Source organism: Lissotriton vulgaris, chromosome 3_1 (assembly GCF_964263255.1).
Source record: "Lissotriton vulgaris chromosome 3_1, aLisVul1.2, whole genome shotgun sequence".
NCBI classification, from domain to species: Eukaryota; Metazoa; Chordata; class Amphibia; order Caudata; family Salamandridae; genus Lissotriton; species Lissotriton vulgaris.
The window spans coordinates 253532-264150 of record NC_141689.1 but is presented as its reverse complement, the minus strand read 5'-3'; the positions used below and the strand labels follow the sequence as shown (position 1 = coordinate 264150).

The 10619-nt window shown below is 45.9% G+C and overlaps 1 protein-coding gene across 1 annotated transcript in view; it reads right to left on the bottom strand.

Moving 5' to 3' along the window:
* Positions 1-1653: 1653 nt before the first annotated feature.
* LOC147725786 (uncharacterized) overlaps positions 1654-10619 on the bottom strand; it is a 153084-nt gene continuing 144118 nt past the window's right edge. Inside the window, exon 3 of the mRNA XM_086959938.1 lies at positions 1654-3635. Within this exon, the coding sequence (XP_086816064.1) occupies positions 2761-3635 (875 nt within the window). The 3' untranslated portion in view covers positions 1654-2760. The remainder of the gene's footprint in view (positions 3636-10619) is intronic.

Below are 10619 nucleotides of genomic sequence, written 5' to 3'. Positions count from 1 at the left end.
TTTTTTATTGTAAATATTGTATCAGTAGTGTCCCTGTGTATAAAAGTTCTACAAATTGTTTTTCCAAGTTTATGAATAATATATATTTTAAAAAAGTGTCTCTTCTTTGTCAAAACCCCAAAAAAGGAAAAGCACTAATAAATGGATTTATGGCCATGACAATTGAGATGTGTGATCATGGTATGTGAATGAAATAAAGAATTGATATCACTACTGGCATTCGTGTTGTGGTTTGTTGATATAGGGGGTCTAGCCGTACTGATTATGGGCCTAACCCTACATAGTTTTGTACTTTTGGAAAGTTGTCCTTTTTTGGTCGTAACATTTGTGTCTTCTGCCTGGGTCATATGACTGTGAATGGCTCTGTATCCTCCCTTACAGTGACATAAAGGAGACTAGATGTGGGCCGGGAGGCTGGTGGCGGAGCAGTGCCCTGCCCCACTTACACTTCAAAGGAACCCGACACAAACCTATTATCATCCCAGACAGTTTGGGGCCTTGACAAGGGAAGGAGAAAAAGAGTGGGTAGAAAACTGTGTTCCCACACATACAAAGGTTGCTACCAGTTATAAATATTGGATCTCCTGTCACTCATCAGAATACTCCTGACATGCAGACATTACAGAAGAAGGACTGCCCTGATGTCTGAGAAGAAAGACTCAACCTGCTTACCTTCCTCCCAGGCTAGCCTGAGTGACTCAAGGGTCAGTTGCTTCACCTCTTGCATGAGCTACAGGGACACAACAAGCTCCAGGGGATCTGCAACGGGACCAGCCTGAGCTGTGCTGGCCTCTGCTAGAGTGAGTTCCTGATCCCCACGAGGTGCGTTTTCAGGTTTTACCCTTCACTGGCATCAGTTTGAGCTTCCTCTAAGAAGAAAAGGTGCAGTTTGGGGTCAATGCAACCAGGACCTTTTGTACCAAGACTCTACCACCTGCCAAAGCGAAGCTCCAGCGAACTTGGCACTTCCTGGTCCTGTGATAACCAGCGATGACTGGCAACGCATGTTCTACATTCCGAGCTACAGCAATGACCACCCATGGTGACCGCCACTCCCGGCCTCAATTAAAACATTAAAATGTAATATCTTCAGTTCTACTTGGATTTTTAGCATTCTGGTATAATTTTATTTATTACTATATTTTTCTAAATTGGTTTGTGAATTTTCTTGTATTGGGTTTTCAATTTACTGCGATTTGTGTGCTGCATAAATACTTTACGCATTGCCTCTAAGTTAAAAAAGACAGACTGCTTTTGTGCCAAGCTACAACAGGATTAAGCAAGGTTAATTTATTGAGTTTTGTGGTTCACCCGGACCAGGATTGTGGTTGTTTCACCTAGTGGGGCTTCCATCCCCCCTCAAGCGAAACTCCAAGTTCTTACAAGTGGGCATCTAGGAAATGAGAACCGCCACACAAATAGTACCATACATGGGCCAAGGTGCCCTCTCCCTACAGTGGTGCAGCCTCTGGCTCCCCAAGCGCTGTCACTCGTGTCCTCATACCCTGTCAACAAGACCAGTGCAGCCCACTCCAGGTCCATGGCCACATCAGGCCCTGCCGTAACATGCATGTCAGACCACTCGAGGTACCAGCACCGGCCTTCACGCACTGGCCCTCTAGTGCAACTCTGCGCGTGGCCAGTTGACTCCCAAGTGTCCTCAGCAGGATCATCATTGGCAGAACTGATTTTAATGGCCCCACAAACCTTCAGTTCCTGGCAGGAAGGGAAAGATGGGTTCATTTCCAAATTTAGATCAGGCTCCAGAAGCAAAGCCGCTCTCTCAAGAGGACATCTTAGATAAGGATTTGGATCAACTGCCAGTATTAATTTTGATTAAGACAAATGTGACCATATTTTTATCCTTTATCAGCAGCCTCAATCATACTTTTCAGTGGAGTTATTGTAGAGCCAGGGTTGAGTGAGCAGGGTGTAGGCACCGTTGATGTGAGAGTCTGCCATCATTTCTGACCTTGCTGTAGAGATTCTAGCGAAGGACGTGGCTCGCACCAAACTTTCTGCAGTTTCTTTTTGAAGAAGGCTGTGAAGAAGACAATTGTAAAGCATATTGTTTTTTTTATTTACATTGAGAGGTGATCAAGAAGTGTCTAAAATCAGGTTGCAAAGCAGGTCATCTAAGCTTGCTTGATTATACTTGTGATAAAAGTGAATTCTGTTTGGGTTCAGTATTAGGAGGGTCTTAGAAAACACAGCTTGGATTACTGAAACTGAAGCAGGCTGTCTCTGACGTCGGCTCTTTCAGGTACAAATGAGTTCCTTTGGTGAATCAGGATTCTATGGTTCAAGGATAAAATGTTCTTGAGTTCTGGTGTTTAATAGTCTGTCACATTTAGCACAAGTATGCTTTCTCAACAGTTTGCTTTAGTTGATGCTGTAGCAGATGTTCCTCTGTAGTGAAATTACTGCCGTGTGATTTGCCTTATCACCAATGACTTGTTTATTTTGTATTTATAGCTTTGTCTCCCTCAGAACATATACAGTATAGCATCTGTGATTTCTCCCTCACCTATATCAGCTGCTATTACAGTGTGATAACCGCTTATTCACACTTAGTCTGGTGTTTCTAATGTAGAAATGAAAATTATTGTCGCTTGAAAGCCTCGTCACATTCAGAACATCAATGGGGTTTTTCATCATTAAGTGTTAGCTGATGCATTGATAAATCCTCCTTCTTGGTAAATGCCTTATATTCAGAACACCCCTATGGTTTCTCAATAGTATAGTTTTGCCTATACTGTATCAACTGCGGCCCTGAGGTGAAAACCTCTGATGGGTTTTCTGATGTTGTGACAGACAAAACTTTTGTTTGAAAGCTTTTTTACATTCAGAACATTTATAGGGTTTCTCGCCAGTGTGTGTTCGGTGATGATTTGATAAAAGCTGTTTTATCATAAAAGCTTTGCCACATTCAGAGCACTTATATGGTTTCTCACCAGTGTGGGTTCTCTGATGATGTGACAAATCAGTCTTTTGACTGAAAGCTTTGTCACATTCTGTACATTTATATGGTTTCTCACCAGTGTGGGTTCTCTGATGATGTGACAAATCAGTCTTTTGACTGAAAGCCTTGTCACATTCTGTACATTTATATGGTTTCTCACCAGTATGTTTTCGCTCATGTACTGATAACTGGTGTTTTGTAATGAACGCTCTCTCACATTCAGAACATTTATGTGGCTTCTCGCCAGTATGTATTCGCTCATGCACTGATAACTCTTCCTTTTGCTTGAAAGCCCTTTCACATTCAGAACATTTATACGGCGTCTCACCAGTGTGAACGTTCTGGTGTCTTAATAACGTAGCCCTCTGACTGAAAGTCTTGCGACATTCAGAACATTTAAATGGCTTCTCCCCAGTATGTGTTCGAAGATGAACTGATAAAACCTGTTTTCTACTGAAAGCTTTACCACATTCAGAGCATTCATATGGTTTCTCACCGGTATGTGTTCGCTGATGGATTAATAAATATTCTTTTGTTTGGAATGCCCTGTCACATTCAGTACATTTATATGGGTTTGCATTTGTGTGGATTCTCTGATGGACTCGTAAACAATGCCTTCTAGCAAAACCCTTAACACATTCAGAACACTGATATGATTTTTCTCCAGTGTCATCTTTTAGGGGGACTCTTACTTCCTCCATTTTGTGGCTCAGATCTTCAGATGTTCATCTTCCATTAAATAATCCTTAGTTAATTCAATGCATTTATATTATAACTTCTGCCATTAATTCCTTATTTATCAGTATTTTGATGTTCTGTTTAATATCTCTTTAGTATGATGGTTTAGTCATAGAATACATTTTTGTGGCCTGCTTCCTTTGCACGGCAGCTTATAGACTCGCGCTCCACTTCCTGCTTGAATACTGCCATAAACATACCTATATCAGCTCTTTGGTGTGCGGTGCCATTGGCCACCAGGAAGCGATTCTTTGCATTATAAGCTGCTTTTTCATTCATGAGAAACACTTGATCTTTGGTCTTTCAAAATATCCAGTTTTAGTTTCTGTTTTTGATCTTGGTATCTCCACGATGGGGCTCTAGTTTCAGATGCCTGAGAAACGTCTCCTTCGAACCTGGATTTCATTGAAGGAGATTCTTGTTCAGTGTTTTCACATCTTTTGGCAGGGAGGACTTCTTTACAAAGATTTAATGTTCTTCTTTACTTTCTTTCTGTCAGAATGAAAAAGAAATCCGGTGTTAGTGCTGCGGGAGCAAAAAAGTAAAGGAATCTTAAACCGTAAGCTAGGACTATAGGCCTGTCTTAAGGTTCGGTGGACGGATGGACGTACACTCTTGTCACAAACCTGACAGGTATCTGGACCACCTTATATAAGTGAATTAGGATATAATGAAGTAGTAATAAGAGAGACAGGAGATCAGTCATGTTTGCGATGGAAAACCTGGCTGTCCAACTCTAAAGCAGGCCTCATGTTCTTTATGTTAATCAGAGACAATGAAAGTTCACAGTGCATTGTGAATGAGTAGAAGACACAAACCTAACACTTCTCTACAATCACATAAATTAACCAGTATAAGAAAAGATAATGTTCTAGTGGCCACCAGAAAGGGTCCATGCCTTGCACCTATACGTTTGGATGCATGCAGTCTTATGCAGAACTCTGTAATATTAAAGCACTGAAAAGAAGCACCAGGTCTGCCACTGCATTGCTCTACACACTGAACCCATGTCACACTGCACTCGATCAGACATTTTCGGCACACACCAGCCCTTTTCTGCACATCCTGGACACTACAAACATGATTTCCCCACACCAGCCATGCTCATGTATGCATTAAGGGAGGAGCGGAAGAGAACAATTAATTATCTGAGTTTTGAAGAATACAAAGGAAAGGAGCAACCCACGCACCATTGGTTCCTGGGGAGGGGAGAAGGGTGCAGAGGAGGAAAATGAATCTGAGGTAAAGGGACCTGGGTGGCAACTGATGTAGGACGGAACACTACCAATGCACGTCTCCATTGTGCAGCCACCCACTCCACTCACCCCTTTTTTTGAAAAGCAGTTGCTACCTATGTCCCATCATGGAGCACTGCAAGAGAAATATTTCAAACCCTCTCGGTGGTGAAGGGGTTGGGTGGAAGGAACCCCGAGCCTTCCTCAGGGAAGCCCCCTCTGGTCGGAGAGGTTGTGTATGCGCCCTGCAGGCTGACTCAGGACTCACAAGCATCTGCGAACTGAAAAAACGTGTGGCCCATGTACCAACACTATATTGCAAACTATTTGCGACTTGCAAAATAGGGTTTAGCGACTCGCTATTAGGTATTAGGAAGGGGCGTCGCAGGGACCACTGCCAGCCCTTAAAAAATGAAAATGAAAAATAATAATATTTTTTAAATGCATCCCGTTTTCTTTTGAGGAAAAGGGGCTGCATTTAAAACAATAAAAACTGCTTTATTTAACAGCAGTCCCAGGCATGGGTGTCTGCTGACCCCAGCAGACCACCATTCCTGGGAGTGCCAGCCATTCCCAATGGGGTCACAAATTGCGACAGCCTCATTAATATTCATGAGCCATGCAATTTGCGACCCCATTGGGAATCACAAACAGTGTCTCAGACACTGGTGTACATATCATTTTCCAACTCGCAAATTGTGATTCGCATTTTGCGAGTCGCAAAATTATATGGTCGTACATCTGCCCTTTGATCTGTTGAGTACCTCAAGAATCATCTGTCAGCCCAACGCTATACAACATCTACATGACCGCACTGGCGACCTCATCAGATATTAAGACAACATACTCTCCTACGCAGACACCCAGCTGATTCTCTGCTGATTCTTTCCCTGTCAGACAAGACCTTCTCCACAAAAAACAAGATTGCCCCATGCAGGACCACTGTACCGCATGGATGAGAACAAACTGCCTCAAGCTCAACATGGACAGAACTGAAGTAGTGATTTTCAGAAGGAAAGCATCCCCCTGGAACCCTTCCTTGTGGGCTCGGACCCCCACCCACCCCAACACCAAAGCAAGAAATCTGGGAATCATTCTAGACGACAAGCTCAACATGAAAGCCCAAGTAAACGCTGTGACCTCTGAGAAACTCAGGTCTAACACTAGTGAAGCGCAGAGCGACGGCAGTGTTCACAACACATGCAGAATTATCCCAAGCACCGCACACTCGGCTCATTCTGCGGCAGCCATGCAGGTGAGGGCTCATTGTCACTACAGCTTGTCCCTTCTGGAGGTGTTTTTTAAGCACTTCAGGGCAGATTTACGTTTCCTGGCGCATTCCAGTAAATCAGCAGGGATGCGCTAGGAAAGATGTGTGACGCAAGTTTACCCTTGCACCACAACAGATGCGTTGCATTTACAATGCGGTGCATCATGGCGCAAGGATAAACAGATGGGTGTCGCATCTGCCGGCGTAAGGTTGGTGCAGTGCTCGAGTTGCGTCGCAGGCATGACGCAACTCCAGCACTGTTTCAACCTGGCCTATCCACAACATGGTGCGTCACTCCTTACGCCTGCTTCAATCAAGCACAGGGTTTTGACGCAACATGGGCGTAAAAGCGACTCAGTGAAACCTTGTCGATTTCACAGCGTCACTTTTATGTGTTATTACGGCGACGGAACGCCCACCCTGCGCCGGATCGCTCGCATGAAACCTGACGCAGGTTTCATGTGGCGCAGGGCTTTACAATGTGACGCATCTCCCTAGATGCGTCACGTTGTAAATAAGGCGCGACATGGCGCATGGATTACGCCGCTGCTGCGCCACAAAAGTGACGTAACTGCGGCGCAAAAGTGTCGCAGGGGCTTGTAAATCTGCCCCTTCATCCATTACTACTGTTTTCTCACTTGTCCATGGCGGCCATGACTATTGAGAATAACATCAAATCTGCTACAGCTATTGGGCATCAGATTTCTGCATACTATTTTGAAAGGAAAGTGGGAATTTCTACTCTATTCGCTAAGAGATTAAAGTAACCCAAACATTCTCTGTACGGCGTTTGTACACAGTGTTTGAAAATGGGTCACTTGGTCAAAAATACCCGCGGGTGCTTCCTTTATTGCCTCTAACAGACTATTCATCATCACTCACTTCATGCTCAAAGTTGTACAGTAAAAACCAACATAAGTTCTGGCTAATCTGCAGTCAGGCCAAGCCTCAAAGTTAGAAAAACAACAACCATTGCCAATACTGCAATTCACTTAGATCAAACTCAGGTCATGAAGAACAGACTCAAACTGGTTCTTCGAAAGACTTATTCTTTTGAATCAATCCATTTATTTTAAAATAGTAATCACAAAACAGATTTTTTTCTATATTAACTTAATCTTCGTTATTCAAAAGTTACATTAAGTGTACAGGAGAGGAAGAAGAACAGGGAAAAGAATCAAACCTACAAGTGTTTGCATTCACTAATACCACTAAATTGTAGCATTCAATCACTCATGTGTCTACATTCATACTCATATATTAAATTTTTCAAGCATCAAGGGAAAGTGTTTCAGGAGAAAGGAAAAGAAAAAAGGGGGGAGGAGCAATCAAAAATAGCTTAAAATCTTTTCTACATTCACGATGATGGTCATCATCGTGTTAGGCCAATCATTTTAAGAATTCAAAATAAACTGTTTGAATATACACAGTTAATTAGATGGCGTATTATCCAAAAGTATAAATATGTTCCTCTAAATATATCATCTGAGGGGGGATTGGGTGGCGGGCGGGGTCGGACCACGGGCAGATCGCCACCGCCATGCGGGCGATGGTGATCCACCCGTGATCCTAATGGGCCCCTAAGGGTCTAACAACTTCCTCGATCCATCAGGTTTCCTCACTATAGAGTATTTTTGCAGCCTGAAAAAGGAATTCTGGTCCAAAATAAGGAACTGCCTCAGCTGACACTGGAAACCTGTTAATCGATATGTAATTCACACCCCCATATTTCACTCCGGAGTCTTTCACTCTCCAGAAGCCAAAACCTGCTCCCAACCACTTTAATCCTTGTACAAACACTGAGGCACAAACCTGAAGAGTCAAAGAACCATCTTAATAATAAAGACCTCCAACAGTTGCAGGAAACATCTGCTCCTGCAGGAAGTCTGCAACAAACAACAACGTCTCAACTGGTAATCATTAAAAAAAGGCAGCACAAAACAGTGATATAAATCACAATGGGGATGAGGAACAAAATCAAGGGAGACCACAACGGGAATGGTAAAGTGAAAGGGTTATTATTTGTAAGTAGTTATAACAGCACTACAGTACAATTAAATATACAATGAACAAAACACACAAAGTGAGCACTGGGCGTGTTTAGTGAAGGTCAGCGGCGCAGTGACACAGGGGTGAATAGGGCAGCGTGAACGGCGACAAAGGGTATATACATTGTGATTTATATCACTGTTTTGCACTCCCTTATTTGAATGATTACCAGTTGAGACATTGGGGTCTATTATGATGGCGGGCGGACTTTCCCCGCCCGCCATCGCCCTGGGAAATGTGACCGCCCGCTATGTGTGCGGCGGTCCCACATGTACAATTAGGATGCGCCTGCCACACTATTAGGCCCCTTTTCCGCCGGGTCACCTGTGGGACCAGCGGAAAACCGGCGGACGTTCTTTCCATCTGCTGGGGTCCCCCCCGCCATAATAATATGGCGGGGGAAATGGCATGCGGGCAGAGGAGAATGTCGGGTGGATCGCCACCGCCAGGCGGGCGGAGGCAAACCGCCCATCATTCTAATAGACCCCATTGTTGTATATTGCATACTTTACCCGATCTCACCTGGGTTAACGGGTCCCACTTCTGTTATTGTTTCTTTGTCCTAGAGGAAGTCTGGCATGATACTAACTCACCAACTGTGAACCCGCAATGCCATAATAGAACATAAGATGGTATTTCTGCAATCACCCAGGGACCAGTGGGAGAGCTGTACAGAGGGTATATATGACAAAGAGTGGCAGAGGGCCCAAGGGCCCGAGGGGGCTCTCCAAAGGCCAGTTTTAAGTTAATCCAAATAAACATTTTATACAAGGCCTACCTTGCGCCAAATAAACATAATAAGGTTTACCCTGGAGTGACATCAAACCACCCCGGAGCAGCACTCGACCACAGACTGCACACACTTGTGGGACACCCCCGCGCCGCACGGCCACCAGCTGCTGCGTGTGCCCCTTAGCCTTGTCCCTGCCTCGCTGCCTGCCTCGCTGCCGGCTGACTCTGTTGTCGTTTGTTTTGTTTTTGTTTTGTTCGCCATTTGTGCTTGTTAAATTGTATTTCTTGCCCGTGTTAGCGTTTTTTTTAATTTCCATTAGTGCCTGTATTTTTCAGCTTGTGTCCTTCCTGTTTGCCCGCCTACCTCGCCGCCCTCCGTCTTCCCTCCCCGCTCCCCGCTTCCCGCCACCACCGCAGACCCCGCCCCTTTTTTCTTTCTGTTCCCTCCCCGCTCCCGCCTCCCAGCTGCTCCGCCCACCCGCGCACTTGGCCTTTATATGGCGACCGTGCGACACAGGTGAGTGTGACCCCACTTGTGGGACACCCCCGCGCCGCACGGCCACCAGCTGCTGCGTGTGCCCCTTAGCCTTGTCCCTGCCTCGCTGCCTGCCTCGCTGCCGGCTGACTCTGTTGTCGTTTGTTTTGTTTTTGTTTTGTTCGCCATTTGTGCTTGTTAAATTGTATTTCTTGCCCGTGTTAGCGTTTTTTTTTATTTCCATTAGTGCCTGTATTTTTCAGCTTGTGTCCTTCCTGTTTGCCCGCCTACCTCGCCGCCCTCCGTCTTCCCTCCCCGCTCCCCGCCACCACCGCAGACCCCGCCCCTTTTTTCCTTCTGTTCCCTCCCCGCTCCCGCCTCCCAGCTCCTCCGCCCACCCGCGCACTTGGCCTTTATATGGCGACCGTGCGACACAGGTGAGTGTGACCCACTTGTGGGACACCCCCGTGCCGCACGGCCACCAGCTGCTGCGTGTGCCCCTTAGCCTTGTCCCTGCCTCGCTGCCGGCTGACTCTGTTGTCGTTTGTTTTGTTTTTGTTTTGTTCGCCATTTGTGCTTGTTAAATTGTATTTCTTGCCCGTGTTAGCGTTTTTTTTTATTTCCATTAGTGCCTGTATTTTTCAGCTTGTGTCCTTCCTGTTTGCCCGCCTACCTCGCCGCCCTCCGTCTTCCCTCCCCGCTCCCCGCTTCCCGCCACCACCGCAGACCCCGCCCCTTTTTTCCTTCTGTTCCCTCCCCGCTCCCGCCTCCCAGCTGCTCCGCCCACCCGCGCACTTGGCCTTTATATGGCGACCGTGCGACACAGGTGAGTGTGACCCACTTGTGGGACACCCCCGCGCCGCACGGCCACCAGCTGCTGCGTGTGCCCCTTAGCCTTGTCCCTGCCTCGCTGCCTGCCTCGCTGCCGGCTGACTCTGTTGTCGTTTGTTTTGTTTTTGTTTTGTTCGCCATTTGTGCTTGTTTAATTGTATTTCTTGCCCGTTTTAGCGTTTTTTTTGATTTACATTAGTGCCTGTATTTTTCAGCTTGTGTCCTTCCTGTTTGCCCGCCTACCTCGCCGCCCTCCGTCTTCCCTCCCCGCTCCCCGCTTCCCGCCACCACCACAGACCCCGCCCCTTTTTTCCTTCTGTTCCCTCC